Source organism: Calonectris borealis, chromosome 13 (assembly GCF_964195595.1).
Source record: "Calonectris borealis chromosome 13, bCalBor7.hap1.2, whole genome shotgun sequence".
NCBI classification, from domain to species: domain Eukaryota; kingdom Metazoa; phylum Chordata; class Aves; order Procellariiformes; family Procellariidae; genus Calonectris; species Calonectris borealis.
In genome coordinates, this window is record NC_134324.1 from 22,793,697 (window position 1) to 22,819,628 (window position 25,932).

At 45.2% G+C, this 25,932-nt stretch overlaps 1 protein-coding gene across 5 annotated transcripts in view; it reads right to left on the reverse strand.

Annotated features, from left to right (window-relative positions):
• Positions 1–25,932, reverse strand: part of ARHGEF9 (Cdc42 guanine nucleotide exchange factor 9) — a 192,878-nt gene that overhangs the window by 123,279 nt on the left and 43,667 nt on the right. For 2 of the 5 annotated variants that reach the window (XM_075162519.1, XM_075162516.1), the window contains exon 1: positions 10,132–10,349. The exons of 1 other annotated variant lie outside the window; for it this stretch is intronic. In XM_075162519.1, the coding sequence (XP_075018620.1) occupies positions 10,132–10,161 (30 nt within the window). In that variant the 5' untranslated portion in view covers positions 10,162–10,349. Of the gene's footprint in view, positions 1–10,121; positions 10,752–25,932 lie in introns of those variants that run through there. 2 more of the 5 variants (XM_075162529.1, XM_075162515.1) reach the window with 2 other exon arrangements.

Sequence of the window (25,932 nt, forward strand, 5' to 3'; positions counted from 1 at the left end):
GAATAAAACTACGGTCATGTTGGCCTGACTGGATGAAGCCCATGGCCTAGGGGAAAACGGCTGCCGGCCATCAAATACATCCCTGGTGATGTATTTGAGGGAATACCACAGAACTGCTTCGGTTCTTTTGTATTCCCCCTTTGAGCACAAGCCCCATCTCAGACCTATGTGGCACCATGAGAGAAGTTTAAACTTTTCATTTGAATTAATACTGCCCCCAAAGAGGAAAGAACAGCAACGGTACCCAGGGACGTGTGGGCAGGAGACGGGCAACTGCTCTTCCATTCCCAGTCTCATCTGCTGGGCACGTACTGAGTGCTGCTTGCTACGTCAGGCACTGACGTGGGGTTTGAGTCATGGACTCTATTAGAGGTTATGAGAAGACCATCAAATGCATTATTTTTTTCTAAATCTAGTTAGAAATGAAGCTCAGAGTTTCAGAGATTAAAGGCCAGTGGGATTATGATTTGCAAAGTTTCCAAAAAGGAGGATTTTCCTAAACTGGGAGTTGCCTTTTTCCTTTCTCTTCACAGTAAGACTGACACAGAGTCCTCTTCTCCCATTCTTCGGCCAGAGGGGAGGTGCCAGCCTACGAGCTGCTCAGCTGCTGCAAAAGGCAGTTTTTTCCTCGAGAACCTCCGTAATCTTGTATGTCAATGACTGGCTTCATGGGAAGCTTTGAAAATCCCCAAATGCCTAAAATTCCTTGCCCAAACTGAGGAGCATGCAAAATGGAGGAGTATCTGTAAAGACAGATCAGGGCACTGATTTTGGCAGTTAAAAGTTATCCTTCCACTCACCCACTGTTCCTTGCCTCTCCACTCCATCCTTCAAATGCAAAAGTTCCTCACTGTCCATGTGAATTTAGGACTTTCTTCCAGTAACTTCCTCTACTTCTTTCTTTTGTCCTTCTTCCTTTTCCTTGCTCTCCACATCTCCCTCAGAAGCTTTTATTTCACCTCAGCCTCTGCCCCAGCCCTCCCTCCCACGGCAGCTCGAGTGTCCTCTACCAGAGAGACAAACAAGAAAACAAAGTGGTGGGGTGGCTGGAACAAGCGCAGCTTCCTCCAGCATCTTCCACATTAACTGCGCAACACGCTTTAGCAAATTCACAGCACAGCTAGACAAGCAAATGATTCAATTTACAGAACTAATATACAACACAATTACAGAAAGACAAAGGGGAAAGGAGAGGTGGGCAAGGATAAGATGATGTCAAAAGCTGGTGAGGCATAAATAGACTTCAGAGGAAGAACTGCGTAAGAAAAGGCTGAGTTGAGAGCCTGCAAAGCAGTGAAATGGGAGAGAAAGTGGATGGGGAAGAGCGCAGAGCAAGACCTGTGAAGCAAGCTGCTCTTGCAGCAAGGCTAAGAGTACTGGAAAGTGGAAAAGAGACTAAGTTAAGTTTTTAAGCCCATTTTTGCAATGTTTAGAGAACACAGGGCACTGCCAGAGGTTGAGTTTGCCACGCTGCTTAACCTGCATGACCATCTGGACAAGGCATTATACAAAGCTCCGAGGCCATGGGGACGGAGGACGGACCTGAGCATCTCTGGGTCACTGCTCTAAGTATTCCATGAAAAAGAAAAACGAGAATTTCACCAAAAGATGGGAAGCATCACATTGACCTCCACAGCTTGACCCTTGGTATACATATTGTATACAAAGACACACAGAGCTCAGGCAAGCTGTAGTAGGTGAACTCTTTCCCATTCTTCACCAGTTCTAATTTTATCTCAGAAAGCAAGAAGTGATATACAACAGAATTATTCCCCAGTGTAGAGATTGATTTATTTACAACCATTTCATTTAATACTAACAGCCAGACAACAATCAAAGGTAGGCCAGGGAGGTTGCGATGTACTTGTGCACCAGCCCTGGATAACCACCCTGTTGAAAACCACCAGATAAACAGGTCTTAACCCCTTGAGCAAAGGGCAGTAGTGACATGTCAGATACTAACCAAGGTTGGCCTTGGACCACATCTGGAGACCTCAATTAATCCTGGTTCCTTCTACAAACAGAGCCAGCATCTCAGCAGATGGTGCTCTTTCCTCTGTTGAAGAATTAAAGCACTTACATGATGCTGTGAGGGGGGAAATAAAGCCAAAGCTTTGTCACTGTTGTCCTATAATGTGCCCAGATATTTCTTCCAGAGCACCCTGACCAGGTGCCATCTGCATCCTAGCACGGCTTAGTGTGTCCCTGCTAATGTCCTGCCCTCAGCTGCTGTGCTGTGCCACACATATGCAACTGCAAGGCTCTACCCAGCACTGGCTGCGCTACAACAAGGAGTGATGTACTCATATAATCAGTTTTCATAGCTCTTGTAACACTGTACAAATCATGCTGAAATGGCATGGAGAGAGAGCCTGTCTGGGGGGTTGATTCCATTGTGCTTGTCTGGATCGCAGTGAGAAAAACAAAACTTCTATTTTTAAGTTTATTTGAACTTAAAGCATTAAGACAGACTAAAATCCCTTGCCCCTGGCAATCAATGTTGCAAGTGTTTTCTCTTCTCCCTGCATCTGCTCCACACCCCAGCCTGTACTCTAGAAGCATCCTTAGACTCCCAATTTTGAAAAAGAAAAGAAAAAAAACCCTCAAATCCAGCAGAAATCAGATGTGGTAACACCAATCACCCTGGTCACAGAGCAAGACTTCAGGGACCGACAAAGTGCAGTTTAGAAGATGACCCATCAAATTCAGATATTCATTCTAACCTTACGTAAGCTCTCTTTTGTCTGAAAAAAAACGGCCTAAAAAATAGAGAGACATTTACTACTTAAAATTTACTTCTCAAGCTTCCAGGCTTGCAGTTGAGCCTGAAAACAAAGCTAAAAAACCCAAAGCCCAAACTTCAGAAAAATCCAAGACAAGTCCCCTCCTTCCACTGCTCCCTCCACGCACTCTTACAGGAACTCCAGCACTTCTGCTCTCATTTCCGAAATTAAATCGCAGAGATCTTCACATCAATGCATGCCTGGACAAAGTGGTAAGTGAAAAAAAACCTCATCACCCACTAGAAACTACCTTACTAAACCCAGGGTCAGTGTGGTCCCTGAGAAATACAGCTGCACAGACACAGAGAAGAGAAAGCTCTTCGCCGTGAAAATCAAAGGGTGTATTTCAGCTTTGCCACAACACAGGAAGGTCCTTTGAAATCCAATGCATCACATTTCCTATGCTGTTGAGCAGCAGATCTAATAGAGTATTTTCATCTGCCTAAGCCTGCCGAGGTCCAGCAATTAGCAGTGCAAGAGTGAGATGCCAGGCAGAATGGAAACAGTGTGATCTTAGCACACACTAAACAGCAACGTCAGACACTACACAGAGGAAAAGGCAGAAAAGAAGAAAAAGTTTCTGGTTCTGCTTTGTGCCTTTATTGACTGACCTTGTAGAAAGCGTGGGGTTAATGAGCAGCTCTCCTGCACGAGGACTCTCCCCTCTCCACCGAACAGATTATAATCAGCTCTGCTTATGGGCATGGCCAAATCAAGCCCTGCCCCAGTGCACCATGAGAAATACAAAGGCATATGAATTTGAAAGTCCTGATGCAGTACACTCCTTGGGACTTGTTATCCAACTTTTTACTGCTGCTGTGTCAGCCTGAGCTTACTCTGAGGGAAATAGGAAATTATCCACCATGTATATATTAGGAAAGCTGAGCCCAGGCACAGTTCCATGACTTACTGAGAGTCATGACACAACGCTGTGGCAGATGGGAGCAGAAGCCACGGCCCTGCTTCACGCAAGAAGGTTGAGGATGGAAAGAAATCACCTGCAGCTCATTGCAGCCCTCCTCATACTCCTTCTGCGACGCTGTTGACTTTGGCTTCGCTGGATTTCTTCTTGTCAAGATAGTGAGTAAAGAAAAAAACCATCTTATTAAGAAGCTGACCCATGGGTCTCATGTTCTTCACACAAATTAACCTAGAGAATTAGATGTATTTCATATAAATAATTTTCTCCCCCTCTCTCTGCCTCCCAAAAAAAGGAGTGGGAACAGCCTATTAAATCTGGCACTCTTCTAATGAAGAAAGTGATGCAAAGCAACCTAATGAAGTAGGAATTCCAGCTGGATATCAGTAGATGTATGAATAGAACATAAAACACTCATTTTTATCAGCAATAATTTCAGCATTAAAAAGGAAAAAAAAACTTTATAGCTTTTTTTGTTCTTTCTTTTTCTCCAAAAGAGGCAAATGAATGCCAATAGGCTTTCATTTCCTATTCCACCGCGACGCAGTGGGATCGCTTGCAGTGAGAGCTAGCACAGGCTGCGGTCCCCGTCTGATGCTATACAACAGCCTTCCAGGAACGACCAGTGCTGCCCTCCTGCCGACTGCTCGTGACAATGTGCGACCGCAGGGAACCAAAGGGACCCTCGCTGTGCGGGATCACACGGATAAACCTGCCTGCTGGAGGACACGGGTTAAACACAACGGGCACAGAAAAGAACCTGGCGTTGCTCTGGCTTCTTCAAGAAGCACAAATTGCACTTCTGCATCGTTAATGAACACCGCCAACATAGAGATGCACTGTTCTAGTGAGCACCAGCGCAGTGAGCCGAGGTTCACTGCGCTATCCGAAACATGGCATTTCAGGAGCGCTGAGCGCTTCAGTCTGCAACCTGAAAACAACTACAGCAGAGAAGGTGCAGTGTAATTTACTGCATGCGCAACATTATCTTGGGTTAAATCCAAGGAATTCTATAGCATGGCAGAGCTGGGGAGACAGAAGTTGGGATCCCCTCTGAACAAAGCACTTGTGCATATAAATACACCTCTTTGGGTTCAGTGGGAGTTCACCAGAGCTCTGGACCAGCAACTGGACTTGACTTCTCACCCACACCCTCCTACTAGACCAAGTTAGAGATTTCACAGCCTGAAATTGGCTCCCAGATATGACACTCCTGCCATTCTCTAACAATACTTGTCTTTCCTTTCCCTGCCCACATTACATAATAGGCAACTTTATTTTTTTTTCATAAGACGTCTTTTCATAACAATAGAAACTATTGGAGACCGAGATAACTTGATGAATTTTTCCTATTATCTAAGAGCTTAGTCACTCAGGGAATTAGTCATGTTCAAAATAACAGCCAGGCTCAAAGAGATTCAGAGCAACCGTTCTGGAGCAGGAGCAGCTAATGTCATAAATACATTAAGATGTTAGCTTGAAGCATTTCAGAGATTTTTCAAAAAAGAAAAACCCTTTGACTAGACACAAGGAAATCAGGTTCTTAGCAGTTAAAAAACCACTGCAGTTTACAAAGCCTGCTGTGCTCAAACACCGAAACCGTGAACACAGGAGGGACAGATGGACTTTGTGACCACACGGTGCGTGTGGTTTCCCTGCGAGTGCATCCTGCTCGATGCTCTACCAAATACTGCTTCCTATTTCTATGGCACCCTCCAAGCAATGGTCTCAAAGGGCCTCCCAGACATCCCCGATGAATCATCGGGACATATCTCAGGAGATAGACAAGTTATCAGCATGTCCGTTATCCAGCAGGTAGGAACTGGGGCACAGAGCCATGGTTTGCACATGGGACTAGAGCCAGGCCTCCTCCTACCCACTCTTGGGATTGACACAAGGGCAATCGTCAGCATATAGCAGGTATTTATCCAAATATTTTTATTTACCATCACATCCACTCTTTCTTAACCTGGATGTTTTCTTGGTACTCTTATAGCAACGCTAGTAGGAGGCTATAATTGAAAGATTAAAGAAGCCCCAAACTGGGAGTGAAATGGAAAACAGAGCAGAAACTATGGGGGTGAGAAAAATCCCACAAAGAAATGCATTTGGTAGCACCGACTTAAGGCTTTGGGAGCTCTATGGCATTGCAGCACACACAAAATTCTCCAGTGCACGCAGAGCTCGTTCAACTCAAGTATCAACCTCCAGTGACAACAGATCCCAGGATGAAGAGGAACAAACTTGCAATAAGCCACTGTTTTGTGGAAAAAGGCCCCCCTTGCTGAGGCTGCAGGGTACGGAGGTGACAGACCAGCATCTTCTGCGGGACACCCAAACCGTTCGGGAGGTCACTGCGGCTTCCCCGGGTGCTTCATTGCAACGTGCTCGATCAGCTGTGAGCTGAGTGCTCTCTGTTGCCTTTGATCTCTGTGGGAGTTCAGGGTGCTCTGAGCCTCTTAAGTCCCATTTTTCCCTAATGCCTGGATACTGCAAGATTCTTTTTCCATCCCATCCTGGCCTGGCTTCTCCCCACCGACTGCATTTGCTTATCCAAACTTTCAAAAATGAAAATCAGACCAAAACCGCTTTCTTCCACTTCTCTCTTTCTGACTTCACATTGAGCTTTTTAGGATTATGGAGCACAAAGAGTCTTTGTACTTTAAATATCCCATGATTTGCAGACTGACAAGCGGAGAAGAATCAGTAAGGAAAAATGTAAGAAAGTTTTCTGGCTGCTGAACTGCCCTGCTCATGAACATCTCCACCACTTGCAGTATTCAGCCCTTTTATTCACTGAATTCCTTTTCAACATATTCTAAGTTGTGATGATTTACAATACTCACTTTTTGTTTATGACAGCAATGTAAAATATCAACAGATTGATTTTTAAATATTTGAAACAACATGCACTGTAAAAATATGTCTAGATATACCTTTAAAAAAACAAAAATACTGAGACTCTCTATCTGTTGAAGCTAGTGGCTGCACTCACTTTGACTTTCACAGGCGCAGCATTAAGCCCAGAATTAGACCCTATGTGAGGAAATACCAAGGAAGATGCATGCTTGTCTTTCCTGTAATATAGCCAAAGGCTTGGGGAAAAACTCTGCCCTTGTCAGATAAAAAACTATTCCAGAAAAGGCTGTATTATGGCATGAGTTAAGCCAACTCATTTGATTATCATGCCAGATCAATATTCTCTGTGAAGAATGCCTAACCAAATAATCATCGTACTTACAATGCCAATCAGCTGTGTAGATTTATTCTCATCACTACCAGTGACAATTAGTTTCATCTTTCTGGATTAGAAACAGATACTAGCAGAGTTTAGCAACTTAGTACCAACGAAGCATATAAAATACCCTCATGGGATGCTAGCATAATTGGCAAAAGATTAATTGTTTAAAAAACAGAAAACAGCACATGCAAAGCAGAAAAAAAAAGAAGCCCTGACAGCTCAATATTATGGAATAATAGCTAGGTTTAAGGGGCTGATTTAGAAATAAAGAGCCACCTGCCACGAGAACAGAAGGTACTATCACTTGTAAAATATTAGTGACATGCTTCTTAGAGATTACTAACTCTAAAAGGGAGCGGGTCTGATTCTTTAATCCAACCCAGCGCTGAGAATGATAGAAAACAGCACTTTCAATAAATCAGTGCTGTGTAGAACTTCTGAGAGATCAGTCTAAAATCCAGGTTTAGACCAATGTGCCTGAGCAGAACAAAATCTAGGGATGCTATCCAAAATAAACTTCTATCGCTGTTCTTTAGTAGATACACAGAAAATAGTATCAGAGTAAAAAAAGACAGCTGAAAATTCATAATAGAGGCTCAGTGCTCATGAAAATTGGTCCAGTGTTGCTCTAGATGAAAGACTAAGGTTCTTCACCGTATGGTAGGCAACTTAATGTGTGTGAATGGATCAGCCAACCTTCGCTTAGAAGTAAACTGAGCCATTTTATATTTCTGTTACACATTTTAGCCAGTAGACTGAGATGATAATATTCACGCTGACTTGCTGTAATGCAGCTACTTCTGGTGTGGAATAACTCATTTCTTTAGCAGAGTACACCAATATGATCCAGCATTTTAAGTACTAAAAATTAAAGTAACTTACCAATGGGAACAGCAGGCAAAATCTGCAGTAGATGGAATATAGCTATCTGCATTGGCATTCGGCCAGGACATCTGGACCAATATGCCTTATCTTGCAAAAAGAGAGCAGAATTTGTACAGACCAAGCATCACCAGGACTTGGCTGCGCAGCGGCCGTAAGAGCGCTCCCAGCAGCCCAGTAGCGCTGCTCGCCTGTCAAATCCCTTGGACCACAGCCACCCGTCCCCGGGGAACCAGGCTCCTCGCTCGCAAGCGACTGCAAAGATCTCTGCTGGATCTATCTTATTTGCTTCAGTTTTGCTTTGCTGTTTTGTAATCATTTTTTACCTTATTTTCAGATGATCTAGAGATACATGGAGTATCTTCAAATACTGCTGAGGTTGTTAAACTGCTGTATAAAATACAGAAACCACAGCCCTCTCTCTCATTTTTCCCTTACTAGAAGGAGCAATGTTGGGCAATTCCTGGGTAGAACCTGCTTCAAAATCAATCGCTGAAGTTTCACTTTCCCCCCCAAAATATTTTAAATTACAGGCTATTCAGAAACCACTACAATTTCTCTCTAAGAGAAGGCAAAGATTAGACTAATCAGAACACAATAACAAAGCATCCCTTATTGCCAGCAGCAAGAAAGGAAGCTGGAAAGATAAGAGGGCGAGAAAGTGTCAAGTCTTGCACTATGTCCATTAGAAAAGCAGTTTGCCCTGCACCACACATCCCCTCCCCTAACCTCAGCAGTCACCCGGGAGGAAAGGAAAAAGGATGAAAAAGCCACATCCAGCTTTCCATCACCACTTCTCTTTCAGCGTAGTCTCTGAAAAGGTAAATCGGCAAATGGGTGAAAGGTGGTTTGTGTTGCTTAGACACCGGCGGAGAGGGGAAAAGTGCTATGCTGGCGTGCATGCGGGGAGGTGCGGGGACAGGCAGAGGGGAAGGAAACCCCTGGGTGCTCAGAGGGTGGGAGGAGGCAGCAAAACCCCCAAACTGTTGCTGGGTGGTAGACAAGCCTTAAACAGGACCCTGAACAAATTTGCTATCTGCCGCAGGCTGCTGTCTACACCCCCACACTACGCTTCCAGCGCCGGTTTCAGAGTCTTTCAGAAGCATAAACCGTTAAGCTCCTGTTTTTCTAAGTATCTTAGAGGAGATGGAGGGCAGGAGCAAGGGTGTCCCCTTGCACACGGTGTCACGGAGCTGGCGGCCAGGCATCAGGAAAGAACGGGCAGTGATTTCCGCGCTGGCTCCAAAATCATCCCCGCTGCCAGTAACATCTGCCGGGTGCCCCCAACGGAGCCGAACGCAGGGGCTGAGCCAGGTGACGCCAGCAGCCCGCGCGGCCCGATGCTGCCAGCCACCCGGAGCGGGTCCCTGCCATGGGACCAGCCCGCAGGGATGCCCCGAGGCTCCCCGCAGGACGGAAAACGCCCAGGGAAGGGCAAAGCAAAAAACCCCTGCAAAACCCAGCCCAGCGCAGAGAGGGGAAAGCAGAGGGAAATGCCATTGCAAAGCAAAGCTGTACAAGCAGGGAGAGCTGCGGAGGAGGAGGAGTATCTCAATAACAACCACATCTCTTCACGGGGAAGTTTCTGAACGAGAAACAGAGACCCTTTCTGAGATAGGGAAACTTCCCTGCTCTCCCTCCTGGCAGATACAGCCCCTCAGAGCTGCACTCCAGGCATAGTGAGGGCATCTGCAAATTAGCACTTGTGGTTTGTTTTTTTTTTTTATTAAGCAGAGCTGTCACTGTTTAAACCGCTTTTCTGAAGCCTCTACACTTCAGAGGAGTGTTTTACAGTCTGATGCAAGCAAAGGCAGGGATGCTCTGGCTCAGCAGCAAATTCAGACTCCCCCTGCACCGCAACTCATCATCCACAGAAGGGGCAATTCTGACAGGTCCCAGTGGCGGTAACGCTGCTGACAGCCAGCATCCCCGTTCCAGTACTCCTCTCCTTCCAGCCCTCTCCCCTAGCTGTTACACCACACACCCACATGCGAGCATCTGGAAAATCTTTTGCTTTCCCCCCCAAATCCCCCAGCTCGCCCTACCGAAACCCACCTCCCCAGCCCCTGCCAAGCACCGCTCCCCCCCTCCCACGCCCCAACGCATGCACACCCTCCTCCCTTTCTTTTAATTTCTTCTTTTCCTCAGCAGTTTAGGAATGCAGAGTCCATAAAATGGCTACAGAGTGATCAATGGTTTCAAGGACAGGGAGTAAAGGAGGAGTCAGGAGATAGGACGGAGGCTTATTTCCCCATCAGAGTACTGCAAAAAGAGGAAAAGAGAAAGACATAGCTACCTGAACTCACCATTCCTGATCCATCCCTTAGCCACTGCATCTTGCTTCTGATGATGTCCTTATTATCAGGGAGGGGAAAAAAAAAAATCCCTACTGCCTGGCGAGAGCTGGCAGGAAAAAAAAGAAGCCCCCCACCCCCACCCTAGCCTGGAGCTTTCAGTCAGACATCCCTCAGCCCGGCAATCCCGTGCCTGCCAAGAGCACGTTATTAGCAGCCTCCTCACTACCTGGGATCGTAGTTATTTATTTCAGTCACAGACCAAGGGCTTTGAGGGGAGGGGGATGTCCTTTTTTTCCCTTGCCACGCTGTGAAACTCTGCAGGAGGGGAGCGGAGGGGAGGGAGGGGGGACCGACGAGAACTTCAGGAGGGTCCCCGCAGGCGCTCAGCACCCCTGCCCTCCTGCCGGTGGCCGGTCACCCTCGCCCCCGGCACTACGGGACTCCCAAATCTGCAGAGCCAGCACATGCCTCTGTGCTCAGCAAGGGGCTGGGGATTTTGCTGACGTTTGAAGGGCAGTAAGTACTCACTCTGCTCTCCGCATACAGAATAAGTCCCCCTCCCACCAAAACAAAACCTCCCAGCCTGGAAAAGTGCTGCCCCTGCCTAGGGTTATTCCCCCCCGGCACCTGCACTCTGCTCCCTGCTGATGGTTTTAAATCCCCTGCCCACTCCCCTTGCTTTTTCCTGACTTTCTGGTCAGAGCAAGGAGACGACAGCCCCCCACACAGTTAGGAAAGACAAGACACTCATTAAAGCGTTCATCATCAATACGGCCACCCACCAAGCCGGGGTAGATGAGATCAGTCTGTCTGGCGCTGGTTAGGAGAGGCGGCGATAGCATATGGGATGTGCACAGCCAACTGGAAAGAGGATTGAATCCTCCCGATTCCTCCAGCTGGGACAGGTATGTCGATACGGTTCTCCCCATTTTACAGAGGAGACGTGGAGATCGAAAGGAGTTGGCCAAGGCCGTTCGAAGAGGCTGCTGCGCTGCCGCCAAAGCCCTCTGCCCATGCTCCTGGAGCTGACTGCCCGCAGGAAGAGGCAGCTCGTCGCAAGGACTGACACACACCTGAATTCAGTCACCAATATTCCCGATATCCCCTCTTTGGCAGCTGACAAAATCTGCAGCTAGCTTCAGAGGCAGGAGAGGGCAGGTACAAATCGTGGAGACAATGTGGGAAATGGCTGACATCCTGCTTTAGGTACAGAAGCCCACATCCAGGATATACATACACTGCGTATGCTGGATATACTGGATCCATATAGAGGATATACTGCAAAACCTGTAGAGAAGCTACAGTCTCCTCTATTACTTTTGCAGAGGATTTAGAGTTATGTTTGAATGGGGTTTTTTTCCACGCACTCCTGCCTCAAGGGCAGAAGGGCATTTGAATCTCCTGCTCCTAACCTCCAGAGGAGTCAACATTTTTCCTGCAGCTGGAGATTTTGAGTCAGGAAACCACACGCAGCTCCTCGTGACTGCCACTTTCTGCTAGTCCTGCGCCATTCAGCAGGATGCACGAGGGATCAGAGCCTAGGTGTCTTCACTTATTTATTTAAATAGGACAGAACAAAAGTACAGGCAAGAGCGAAGAGATGCTGCCCAGCATCTTTGCATTGCTTGGACCCCACGTAGCCTTCTTTAGTTATATCAAGCCATATTCCATCACCTTTTATATAGGCACTGACAGCCATTATTATTCCCAGAGATGGCTGACAAAAGAAAGAGTCAGGAGGCAAATGCTTATAGACATCCAAACTCCGGAATTCTGCCTAAGTTTCCTATGTTAAGTGACAGAAACCCCAGGTAAGTTACTTACATCCAAAGAAGGACTCTGGTCTGAAAACCCCATCTCTGAAAACCGTTCTGGAATGTATGTGTTGTCAGTCTGGGTCTGCTCCTCACCTTCTCCCTCGGGAGAGCCCAATCTCCTACTGCATGTGATGGCCATGTCTTTGTGCAGCCCTGGTTTTCACAGAACTCATAGGTACATCGTCTGTTTGGGATGTCAGTCAGATCCAGTGCAACTTCACCAACTGATTCAAAAGCTGTAGCAGTTGGGGAGAGCTGGGACAGAAGAACTGACAGACAGACATCCTGAATGCATGGGCATTGTTTCCTTCAGAAAATTAGAGTAAAAATAAAATCAATTATTAGGTTATCTGTAATCGAAGGGTAAATGTTTTTTCTACAAGGAAATATTAAATGAGAGATCTGCATTATTGTCAAGCACACACAAATAATACAAGAAAGACCCTCTTAAGCACAAGATCACCTTTAAAACACGCACTGCATCATCCCAGTAATGCCACTAACTTCAGTCAAAGTTACATCCATCTTAACCCTGGCAGTGTAAATGGAGGGAGAAGTTGTCTGGCACATCCCACCCTGTTGCTCTAATTGGTAAAGTGGATCTGGAGGAGGAGGAGGACAATTTTTGTTGAGGCTTGTTATGCACAAGCAGAAATTATACCGATTTCTCTCCTCCTGCTGTCAGCTGTTGATTAGGCCTGTCAATAAGGTTAATATTCCACTGTTTTACTTCCTATCCCTTGTTTACGCTAAGCTGATTTGAGAAGTAAACCAAAGATTGCCAGGTTAATTCTTGCTCCCTGCGAAGGTGGCAAAAGGCAACAAAGACCAGAGATTAGCCAAATCCCCGAATCGGCATCAGCGTGTACACAAATCCAATCTTGCCCAGATCAGTGGGGCTGCGATCCTCTCTGGCACATGCAATCTCAGAAAGAACCCGGCTGCGTTTCTCCTGCCAAGAAAACGCACCTCTGTTGCCTCACTCTCCATGCAAAGCATTTTGCAGCCAGCCAGCGGGCAGGGGACCAAACCCAGAGCCCCTGCCAGAGCAGAGGGCAGAATAGGAAGAGCCACCTGCGAGCTTCTCCACTGCAGCAACCTCACAACAGAGGAAAGTACCTGCCTTTCAGGAAAGGGCACTGTCTCTTGGCTCCTCTGCCGGACGTTTGAATGGGATGTTGGAACCGAGCGCACATGAATGCACAGTGGGTAGTACCAGCGCACACCAAACCTGTAGTATTTCAAACAACATACCAGAGCTGTGAGTCACGCAGAGCACTATGGAGTAGTGCTACGGGTACTGCACTGGTAGTAAAATCCACATTGCCTAAGGGAAAACGAGGCAACTTTAAGTGCGTAGTATTTGGGCACAGAGTTTGCACTGCAGGCTCCTGCCCTCTGATTTAGCTTACAGAAAAAGTGATTTCTACTACCAATGGTAGTGAATAATTCAATATTGCTCGAAATAATTTGAGGAAATCCCTCTCTTTCTAGAAAGGCACTGAAGACGCAGGCAGTAGAAGAGGTCCTTTTAGCTTGGCCATGGAAGGCAGGGATGTGTCACAGCCGCACGTCAGCCCATTCGGAGTACTTCTGCAGAGGTTCACATCAGCTGGAGGTCTGCCAGCGCTGCCACGGAGTCCCCAGGGGTAACTCGCACACCTGAGACAACACAAAGCAGCACCAAGTCCCGCTGGGGAGGCAAAGAGTAGATTTTGCTTAGGTGAGCAGAGCGGGTCCTTGGTTTGTCTGGGGATCGCTCCAGAATAAGTCCCCTGTTAGAACACATACGTTTCTCGTTGATAATACGTCCCATTCATTCTCAGCAGAACTGTGGTCTGGTAACATTTTACCTGTCACAGACTCTAAAAGTCTCTTTCCCTACAGAATAAGGACCAAAACCAGCTGGTGCGTTTCAGCCTCTGATGGCTGCCTCTGGATGCCCGTTGCCTGCACAACTCCTTTTACCACACTCTTGGTCTGGATCAACTTACTTTTGGGATAATCCAGCCACTTGGTCTAAATCTGTACAAACAAAACTTCTTGCAGTGTGGAGCATCCTTCCAACCCCACCAAGGGCTGGGGGAAACTGCTCCCAGCCCACTGCTGGATCATGCTTTCCCACTCATCCCTGAAATTCTCCACAGCCAAGCACTTGACCTGCATTTGTACTGCAGCAGCAGGCAGAGCGCAGCCCCAGACCGCACGCCCTGTGCCTCCAGCCCGAGTGGACCATCCCAGGCATCTTCATATACAGTGGGTGCCTACAGGCAAGGTAATGCCCGATCGCAGGTACATCTTCCCTGTGACAGTCCACTCCAGTTTGGGGTCTACTGCTGACTGCCAAGTGACTGATATTCATAACGTGTAATAACCTCACAGGTGAGTAGGGATGTGAAGGCAGGGAAGGCAGGGACAAGGTTTACCTGGAAACTGCTCTGTAGTAGCAGTTGTGACTGACATAAGGACTATAATTATTATATTAATGCCACTTTTCCATGTGTAACTTTTTTCTCCTAATTACTTGCAGCTGGAGAGTGATTCAAAAGCAAAGCAAATGGGTATGAGCAAAAGGACACTTACTATCACGTCGCACTGCTGAAAAAGCACATAGTAATCTCCATCCTTGTACCTCATCCAACATTTGGAGTCATATAACTGACACATGTGAGACTTTAATGACATTCCCACTGCAATCCGCTGTCCGATCCAATATATGCAGACACCCACCCTGCTCTCTCACCATTATATACTATCATGCTGCTGTATCGCAGGGCAGCTTTTGGGTGCAGATCCCTAGTTTGAGACGTATCCAAAACACAACACTGGGATCCCAAACTTGATGGTTAATTTTCCTGCAACCTGCGAGAGCAGTAAAGGAAGCACAGCAAGATTATAGGATTTTACCCGCCTCTAATCTCTTTTCTTCACTATATTATATTACCACATCACCACTGAAATCTCCTTTAGACCTTCAAGGCCTCCTTTCTTTAATCCCATCGTAAGAATACTGCTATAAACCACTCTCTCGATGTGAAAACTTTTTCCAAGATGCTTCTCTCCCTCCCCTGCTGCTGCCTTCACAAGGGCATTTCCCTTCCTTTGCTTTTCCCCCACTGTCTCCTTCCTCCCCAACTACAATGTTCACTGGAGGCGTCGGAGAACATCCCCCAGAGAACGCCCCCCATCGAAATTCCAGCCCTGAATTGCCTCATTCAAGTGGCAGCCTGACAGTGCTCTGTCACACAATGCTTATTTCATTGCTGCAAAAGGCAGATGTTCTTCATTACATATTAGAGAGCACAAATATGTTCTTGCAGCCACTGTCTCTATTGAACTGCAAAGAAAAGGCACCAAAACCTACAGGTTAATTAATGAGAAAGGAGGGGAATTTGTCTAACCTCCACTAGGAATTATCCAGCCTGGCTTTAGAAACCAATCAGCCACGCTACACAGCTATGAAATACGTACCTTCCTTCAAACCCTATGGAATACTTTCATAATGGCCCAGTGCCTCTCAGATTAGCAGAGCAATAACGCAGTGCTTCGGGCTCTTGCAAAGTATTATTATTATTTATGGTACATTACAAGATAGTTTGTTTGTTCTTTAATAGGAGATGACATATTCAGAAGCTCCAGATACAAGTGTCCTCCTGAACTAACTCTGACACAAAGATAGTTTTAGTCATAAATTATAGGACTTGAACAAGTGCATAAAAATCATTTGCTCTGATGTAAGCCATCGGGATCTTGCTGTTTACCACAGAAAGGGAAAAAGATTATTATCTCCTCTTGCAGCTGCAAACCAGGGGCATAAGGTCTTCTCCTGACTCTGCCCAGGGACAGACAGGGCAGCCCAAACTTGTCTCTCTCTGCTCCAAACCACCTCTCCAGTCCAGATCAGCTACGTATATGTACATTCTATATGCTGGCACAAACTAGAGTTATTTCTAATTTAATTATGCATATTTGGCATTATTAATTATTCAGTATATTTATATTTAGCAGTCACAGCGCAAACAGACACCAGTCTAGCTCCAGGCAGAGGTGCGTATCACACACAGCTTGCTCCTACGGTAAAGGCGGTAAATGATGGAATGGGTCACAGCCACGCTGTCCACAGACTCTCCTTAAAGGACTTTTTGTTTGATTTTACTAACAAAATGACAGCTTCAATTTTTGAGAGGACGAAAACAAACTATAACTTTTATGAAAGCCCTAATGGAAAACCACAGTTTGGAAACCTGTTTTTAAAAAGCAATTTTTTAATAAAGTAAACTATTCAGTTCACAGCACAAGATCTCCCAAACACACAGATGTTCCTCCCACCCCTCTCCACGCTGTCCTGTGGGATGGCTGGGGCGAGCCACAGCCCGGCCCCCGGGAAGGCAGCAAAACATGCAAGTCCCATACCTGCCTCCCTTCCAGAACCGCTCCTTTGCCAAGTTGCCTCCACGGTTTGCATCTTGTTTACTATTCCTTTTTCCTTGTCACCCCCAGCTGACTGACAAGACGACTCATGCCTCAGCCCATTTGATTTGCTAATATCTTTCAACTTTTTCCAACAGTGGCATTTTTAAAACTCCCACACCTGCTTTAATTAAAGCATGGCAGTCTGTTGCCAAGGAACACGCTCTGTTGCTAAGACCTCTGCTTTAGAGGCGAAAATTAATAACCTGCAGTCAAATTAAACTCTTAGGGTGATGAGGAAAGCACCCCAGTCCAGATCCCCAAGCCCGTTAAAAGTCTCTCCAGCATCCAAGTCTTCTTTATGTCCATCTGTTACTAGCACTGCCCTAGTTTTGCTTATTCAGGGAAAATCCTATGGAGATTAAAAAAAGGAATAAAACTAAATTTGAAAAAGAAAGGGCTTTACAAGTAGCACAATGCTCGTATATAAATTCATTTCGTCTGTGTACTTAGAGAGAGATCTGCAGCCAAAATGAATTTTTTAAAGAAAACTAGAGCTTAGTATTACTATTCACAAGAAGATCTACAGGGAAACAATAGATGCTCCCCTGGGGCATGCATTTTAAGGTCAGAGGGACTGGCAAAGCCATATACCCTGCAACTGTGCTCCTCCCTCTTGCCTGGAGGGATGTCCCCTTGCAGGACCCAGGGACAGAGCCTCAGGGCCCACAGCACGGCCATGCCTCATGGCTTGGGGGCTCTTACAGCCCTGTCACAACGTCAAAAGCTAGATTCACACCCGAGCTCCTGTCTGGCCCCTCTCCCCCACCCAAAGCCAGTGGGAATCCGACTGGAGCTGGGTGCCTTCAGACAAGGCATCCCAACCTGGTCCTACACCCACAAATACATACTAAACCCTGGAACAGAAATGTTTTTCCTCCCGTTGCGATATCTGCACCTGCAGAAACCACAGCGGCGAGATGGCACAGTGTGATCCAGCCGAGGCAGAGCTCCCACTGAAGTCCATGGGATTACTACTTGAATAACAATTTTACAGCTTGGCTTTCAATAAACAAAGCTATTGCACAGAAAGCAAGCAGATTGGTCTCCCAAGACCTCACATCTCCATCAGGCAGGTGAAGGCTTAACGAGGTCATATTTATAAGGTTATCAGTTCATCAAAATGCACAGAGTGATGCGGAGAAGTCTTTCATATTCATTCGTCGCTCTTCTAGCTCTATTATTTAATACAAGCTGTGACCTGTGGCCCTGGATGCTGAGCTTAAGGAACTCAGTTCGCAGCCACGTTTTCATGCTTCAGTTGGTCTGAGGTACAAGTACATGGCAGGAGACCCTTCGCCAAGCAAGGTGCGCAGAGAGGAGCGCACACCAGAGTAGGGAGGGCTCTCGGGGCAGCCGAACCTCAGCCCTACAAGTATGGCATGTCCAGTGATGGACACCCAGGACAACGAGGAGTGTTTTGACCGTCTTCTCTAGGATGATGTGTATTTAGTCCTTACATGCATGTTTTTCTAACGTGCCTGGGTCAGGTCAGTCTCAAGGTTTCTAGTGCCTTCCTGCACATTTCCCTCCCTGCTTTCTTGTGCCTGCCATCAGCTGCGCCAGCCAGGGTGCAGCTGGGCAAGTGAAACAGGCAGGGAAAGGAGCAGCTGGGACCAGCCTCAACCTCACCAGGAGAACTTCTTGTGCTGGAGCATCAGCTGCAGCTCCGATCAGCGTAAGGAAACCTCTTTGCTGAGTCCCTCAATTAACTAGAACTACTGACTTTGAGAGTCAGGAAAATTATCCAGAGAGATGCTCTCCTTCAATACTTCAGGCTGCTAAACACCATGAGGTTTCCCTTCTGAGAGAGCACTGCCTTGAGTCACCCACTGGAGTTAAAAGAAAGGCAGAGACACTCTCTCTTCCCCACCCACCATCCACAGAGGGATGTAAATTCCCCTGATAAATAGTACTGCAGACCGAAGGTTGCAGCTCTTCAAATCCACTGAGCATGCTGCTTTCATCCCAGGCTACTTTTCAAGACCCCTCCAAGTCCCACAGTCCCCTCATCAGACTTTCATTGACACAGCCAGTCCACGGGTCTTCCCCACTGAGCTCAATCTGCGAAAGAAAGTTTTAATCTTGTTTCATTTTGAAAAATATACAAAATTTACTTTCTGACTCTGCCTTTATTAAAACTTTCATCCTCGTTCCCCTCCCTAAACCTACAACTCCTTGCTAGTGTCCTTTGAAATTGTTAAAACTCATCTGCCTACAATAATTACTAACTCAATGGTTTAATTCCAAATGAAATGAGATCCCTCTTGGGCTTGTTTTATTATTGCAGAGGAAACAGGCCATAGGCTCAAAGAGTCTCTGGCTTGCCAGGAAGAAAGCAGTAGGAAGGGGTATTGCTCTCCCGCTGTTCCCACGTCTTTCATTTCTGCATTGCCACACTGTACGTTACGCTGTATCAGTGCAGCAGGGTGTGCAGTAACATGAGGAGACAGGCAGATCCAGGAGGAGCCAAAGGTTTCCCCATAGAAGCCATTTCACAGCAGGGATGCTCAACAGCAAATACAGGGTGTAAAACGTGGACAAGGATCATCTAACATCTTCTAGAGCATTTACAATTTTAGATCATAAACCAACAGAAGTCTACAGAGGTCAAATCTCAGGAGCAGTTAGAAAACTGAAGTCAAATAAATAAAGGGGTTAAAACCAGCTATAGTACTGCCTGGAAAGCCTTTCTGTAGAAAAGCAACTCCTTTTACTAAACGCACATTCCCACATGCATACAAAGCCATAAATATGTAGCATTCTCTCCCTCTAGTGGCTGGAGGCTTGGAAATTAAGAGGATGGAAAATGACCCTGCAACTCCTGGAAACAAATGGAGTTGTCCCAGTGTGTCTGTCCCCCAAAACCCCCAGGGAGCCAGCAATCACCCCAGCAGGTACTATGCCCAGAAAAGGTATTAAATCCTTTGCAACAGTCACCCCCCATCAGCACTATGAAAATAGGATGCAACAAGCTGGTATCTAAAATTCAGCCTGCGTTCACTAGATGCCTACGGGTTATTGCACCAGTCACTTACCTACATGCTTTGCCTGCGTGCGTTTGTTTTTCTTCTCCACAGCGTTCCACTTTGCGAGACTAGTACTTGTTAATGCACCACTGCCGAGAACATACAAGAACCGCTCCATACTTATTCTCGCTGTATCATCCCACACCAGTCAGTCTGCCAGGTCTGCTCACACCTTACAATGTCAGCGTGCTTACAGTAAAGCACGAGGCATAAAAAAAAGTCACCCTGAGATGGTCTGACCGCACAAAGAGAGAACTAGTGAGACAAACCAAGTGTATAACTTGAGACGATGTAATACAAAAAGCTCCACAATAAACTGTTTCTGAATATACTTATCTCAGTGTTAGTATTGCTCAATGATTTTAAAGATTACAAAATACTGAGCTCTATACCACACTTTAGGTTCCCAGAGTTGGTTACATGGCTTCTCTATTTATAGGAGTGCTGGGACTTTTTTTCACATAAGCCTTCTGCCACTCAACCCATCCTCTGAGGATAACTAGCATGGTACATGACCTTCATTTTAAATAAATGTAGCATTGTTTAAAAGAACAGCATTCTTGGAAGGAAGACAACACAGCAATACCAGTTCAAGACAGCTCCTTTCCACTAATTGCAGTACAACTCTACCATTTTATTTATTTTAACTAAAAAAAAAAATTCACACTCAATAACAGACTTCATTACATCAGCACAAAATAAATGTGTGTGGGTATGAATGCTGGATGAATATTCTCAACAACAGCAAAAATGTTCTTATAAAAGGCTAGGGGAAAGGAAGAAAGAAGTGAGGGATGCTATCCAAGTGAGTTGGTGGTTTTGATTCAAAGATAACACTTGCAAATTTTCTTTGCAGTTTTTCCAGGCTTGCATGCCAATCAGAAGTATATCCGAGTCTTTTCAACAGCCTTGGGAAAAGAGGGTGAGTTTGAAGTGGGAAGGTCTCAAGCTTTGCACAGATTTGCACAACCAGGAAAAAAACATCCAGAAGGAAAACCTGTTTTGAACTGGCTTGGGGAAGGTTAATAGAGGCCTCCGCAGGCACAACCCCCCTGGCTCTCCGGCCGTTATCTCAGCCACTTCTCTCCCATGGACCCTAAGGAGATGTACTGTGACAAGCCTGGCAGGGGCTTTTGCGAGATCAGTCTCGTTGCATGACCATAATCATTTAAGTGTTGATTTTTGAAGTGGATGCAAACCAGAATACATTCACCCAAGCAGATGCCTGTAAGAACCAATGAGGCAGGCAGATGTCAAAAACCACATTTATGCCAAAATCCCATTAAACCATATTTAATCCAAATCCCATTAAACTGCCCCAGCCTTTTCCTGCATCCCCTTCCCAGCTACTCATGATTCAAGAGACTCAGGTCCACCCTTTGCCTTCCAAAACTGTCCTTTGCCATTTGGTACTTTGATTGGCAGTGAAGCTTATAATTAGGTCCCAAACGTGCCACAACATCACTGCTGAGTACAAGGGATTACACAGAGGTAAAGACTTTGAGAGCCCATGTGATGTGAAGTCAGAACACCGTCTATCGCCTTCTGGAGTGCTAAATATACCCATATTTTACTATATACTTGTCTACTTAGCTATCTCCAGAGCAGTCTGTATCAGTCCCTAAAGAAGGCAGTTTGCTATTTATATATAATGTGCTTAGCAATTTTTGTCACTGAAGTTCCATAGATATATTCTACATGGGGCTTTTCATCCTTATAAACTTCAACATGGGAAAAGTCTACGCTACAAACTAATCTTCACAGGTTCTTAGAAAGGGATATTGTCAGGCGGGATAAGTGTCCTAATGCCTCCGAGAGTGTAATTCTTGTAAACTGACAATTTTAACAATGTTTAGAATATGGCATGAGAAATAAGTTATACAGGCAGCCATTGAAAATTTTACTGTATTCCATCTACAAGAATGGTAGATTTTTGTGTTTTACCTTAGATTTTCACAAAATAAAGATGTACATAAAGTCCCTCAAAAAAGAAATATGCAAGATTACTTGCATAAGCCAGGTAAGACTGGCAAGATCATCTTTTCAAATTTTTCCCCAAATTGAAAGCTTCTGGAAACACAACAAGCACTCACATGGCTAAAGACAATCACTGAGACTCCTTAAAATCTCAACTGTGAAAAAACAAGATAGAATCAAAGGCACAGAGCAAAATAAATGCCGGGTGTGTGGCCTTTGCTTGCTTAAACTCTCTGCCAGACGGGACCAAATAACTCTATTTGAAATACATGAAATGCACAAGATGGTTCAACCAAGCTGCACTGGAGGCTATAAATGCAGCCAGAAAACTCCTCTTGAGTGTGCTGAACCAAGCAGTCTGCTTGCCATTTACCACCTGGATCTTGCTGGGGTATTTTTTTTGAAGGGGGTGGGTTTGAAATGTACAGGATTGTTTATAAAACACAATTTTTCTTAATTAAGCCATGTTGTGAAAATATAAAAATAGCCTTTTGGGAATAGCAGACTAACTGTAGAGACATCACAAAAATATTCCTGTGTGAAGTGAAAAAGTGTGAAATACATGTTCTTAAAAAGAAGTGTGTGGCTTATGCTTTACTCTGCTTCCACTATGCAGCCATATGTTGGCTGCTGTGTTCTATTAATAAACTCAGTACTCTGCCATTATCCCACTTTGCGTCTCGATAAGCACGACTGGTGCACAATTTTGGATACATAAATACTTAATGCTGATACCTTCAGTGGATAGTGATGCTCAGGTGTCAGCTCTGCCATAAAAAGAATTTGATTAAGTCTCCTGCAAACCGCTCTATTAAGAACACACCGATCCCATGCCATTCACCAATAGGAAGAATGGGGGGTGCTTCCTCTGAATGACTCGGTAATCTCTCACTGATATATGGGTCTTTTCATTATAAAGACACATAAAACCATACAGAATTTCCTCCAGCTTTGAATCGCAGCCACATCTTGGGTAGAATGTCCCAGCTCCCAGTCAGCACAAAGCAACACAAACAGAGAAAGTAACAGCGTACCTGAGAGACGCATCTCATTGGCAAACAGCAGCTAATGACTCACATATTAAGCACTGCATAATTACTTCAGCAATTTCTTCTTTCAAAGTAAAATGTCCATGTTACATGGTAGCTCACTGCTAAAGTTTCTGGCACAAAGATGCTTTCACTTACAGCTGCGTAACCTTAGTTACTTAGGTCGTACATCAAAAATGTCAGCCAGTGGATCACTATGACACATGAAGTCAGTAGGCAAATAGGTTTTGCAAAATTTTCGTTATCTTCTTTGGGACTAACTTTTATTTAAAAGGTGTCTTCTAAAAGAGCACTCAGTGACATACCCAGGCCAGCTATAAACTCACCAAATGGGAAGCGGAGATGCATCAGCAAGGAGCTCTTTGTTGCCTGCCCGCAGATATGAAGTGGATTTTCACGCGGGAACTGCTCGAAAACACGGACCACACACCTGGTTTAAAGCTCATTCGAGCACATGCTGTACTCCCGGCGAATGTGTTCTCCCAAGGATGGCAAAACCTTGTGTCACTAGGAGTAGTATTATCTATTCACACAAAGTCTGGGGCTGTGACCTAGTTTTACCTAAATATATGTATACTCTTTACATGGAGATAAAATGCATATTGCTTGAAGTCATTACAGGATGATACAAATTGCTAGTTATTGGTTGATAATTTTTCCTTGGTGGTAAAACCACCAGCCTCTTCTTCATGTCCAGCCACTACACGTTGGAGAGAATATGACTTACTACAAAAGGTGGGGAATTTAACAGAGATATTGATATGCCATGTGCACGCTTGGTTTCTGGGGGGCACAAGAGATGTTTGATCCTTTCTTGGATGAAGAATTTGGATAAAGATTTCCCTCCTGTTCTCTCTGAAAATGACAGCACATTTGTCCAACAGCCAGCACGAGCAAGGGCAGAATGCTGTCATAGCATCCTTCTAATCACATTTCTCATGACCAAGTGATATGACTTTTTCCTAGACTAGAAACAAAAGTTATCTTCCACTGTTCTCCACAGGAGAGAAATTTTGTTTAATCCAAAGAGGAAAGAGTGAGTTAACTTTTCCAACTCAAAATAAAGTAGATCGTTCTTTAGCCTCGTTCTGATTATACTGGCAACTCTAATGATGCTCAGGTTTATTTGGTTACATTTCCTCCAAAACATTTCCCCAAGTTTTTTGAGCTTGCAAAACTTTACTGGAAACCAAAGAAAAACTGGATTTTGGCAAAGATTCCCAGAATTGCTGCTCATTATAAAACATTTTTGTTAAATGATTTGCTTTGATACCTACAGTTCCAGCTGGAAACCAGAAAACCATTTTGCTGAGTACTTCAGCAACAGGAAGGCCACATTTTCAGGAGGGACCCAGCACTGAGTGATTATTCATCAGGAGTCTTACCTTTTCTCCAAAGTCCCCAGCAGTAATCTAGACTTTCCCCTCCAACTTTGAGGTTTTAAAAGAAAAACAATGGGAAACCTCTTTCGAAAATCAATTAACTCCACAAAAAAATGGAAGAAGCACTTCTTGCCCTGTATGCATCACATTCAGAATAGCAAGCCTGGATTTGACATATTTAGGCACCACAGTATATCTGCTCAATCTTTCTGTCTGCCAGTTGTGGTTCCATTCATACCTTGTACTCCTTCATTTCTTACATGATGCTCAGGTTCTATTTTCTGATGCTACATAAACCTCCTAGTATCATTTTGGCCCTGGTGGCTATGAAAACTGCGTGAAGGGAGAAAATAGCTCATTATAATCTCTCCCCTCCCAAGCCTTTTCTTTTCTTGCCCCGCCCCCCCATATTTCTTGTATTTCAATGTTATTTTTAACATTTAATAACAGCTCTGGTCTCCCATACCGGATGGGGCCAACTCCTGCGATACCCCAGGTGTTCTCTGCTCCCACTGACTTCAAGCCTACATAAACCAGACCGAGCAATAGGCCTGAGCTTTCGCGGCTCTTAAGTATTCACTTTTTTGTAATATTCTTAATGCTGACTCTTGTAAGACCTCAAATCATTTTACTCTCATTTACAGGAATTATATTCAATATTCACTTTTTCTTTCACTGAAATGCAGCTAGTTGTTGAAGGCAGCCATTCTTTGACAGCCCACAGAAATACTGTACAATAGATTAAGCCCCAAAGTAAAGAACACTTAAATGCACATTGTACCACAGCTATCATGGAGCTGATAAGAAAATTGTGGCTTCTGCACAAAATGCTCACAGATATTAAATCAGGTTTAGGTTGTGGAGGGGTTTTGGTTTGGGGTTTTGGGGTTTTCTTAAACAAGCTTTCTGAAGAAAATTTCAGTTTCAGCTAAAATGTAAAAGCTAAGTGTGTAGACAGAGACACTTGATTATTGTTCAGAGCCTTAAAACTTTCTGATTTTTCTTATTTGAGCCTTCACCCTCAGAAAGAAGAGTAGCAGAACGAACACAACAATTGGTTGTAAATCTAGTTTTCTGACCAAAAACCACAATCTCAATGGAAAATATTCAAGCAGCCCTTAACGAAACTGTTCAGCATAATCCTGGGTGCACACTGATCCATCCCTGCTGTGTTAGTCATGATGAATAAACAGGAGAAAAGGAAGACGGGAAATGTCTTCTCGGACATTGCAGTCCTACAGGCTCCAACAGGAGTTTTACATTGGACTTACTGCAAAACCCCAAAACGTTTTGTTGCTGTTGTGCTCATTCAGTGACTCTCGGTTTAACGATACAGGATGGGCAATGGTGCCAGGAGGGACATTCCCCAGGGGAACACGCATGAGCAGAACTCAAAAATCCCTGGCAATCTCACACAGCTCTGCAGTTAGCATGTGGGAGCTTCATGCTGGCCCCGTTTCTCCTGGAGGTCTCAACTCGACCAAGCCTAGAGGTATCACGGGAGTGCAAGGGAAATTGGAAACCAGTCCCTTCTCAACCATCCTGGATGTGATGAGCAATCCTGCTCCGTTCCTGTCTACTGCCCTGCCAGGGACAAGGCAGTGCCCCGCAGCGCTCCCACCAGAGAGCTGCTATTCGCTGCAAACACCCTTAATTTCAAAACCTTTCCCCGAACATGAGGATGAGAGTGCGCCAGGCTGAGAAACAACAAAATGCAGCAAGCTTTGGCAGCCCTGCAGTTTCCTCTCCGGGAAGCGGCTCCTCCTGCAAGCTTTCCCTATAAAGCGTACAGGTTTTAGTAATACCTTCAAGTATCTACGGAGCTCATTGACAAGCAGTTATCCTTGGTGATCACGGGAGGATTGTGGGTCTGACCTGCCCGGGGAAGCCAAGGTACACTGCAAAAGCTCCGTAAGAAACAGCTCATGCTCTATGACTAGACTGTTTGTGAGCACATTGGTAGGAACAACAGGGCAATTTATCCTTGATGAAATGACTTTTTCTTTTTTGGCCACTTGCTTTATTTGTTCCCTCAAGGAGCTTAGTGCTTTCTTGAGTTTAGGAAGACTACTGAACTCTGAAAAAT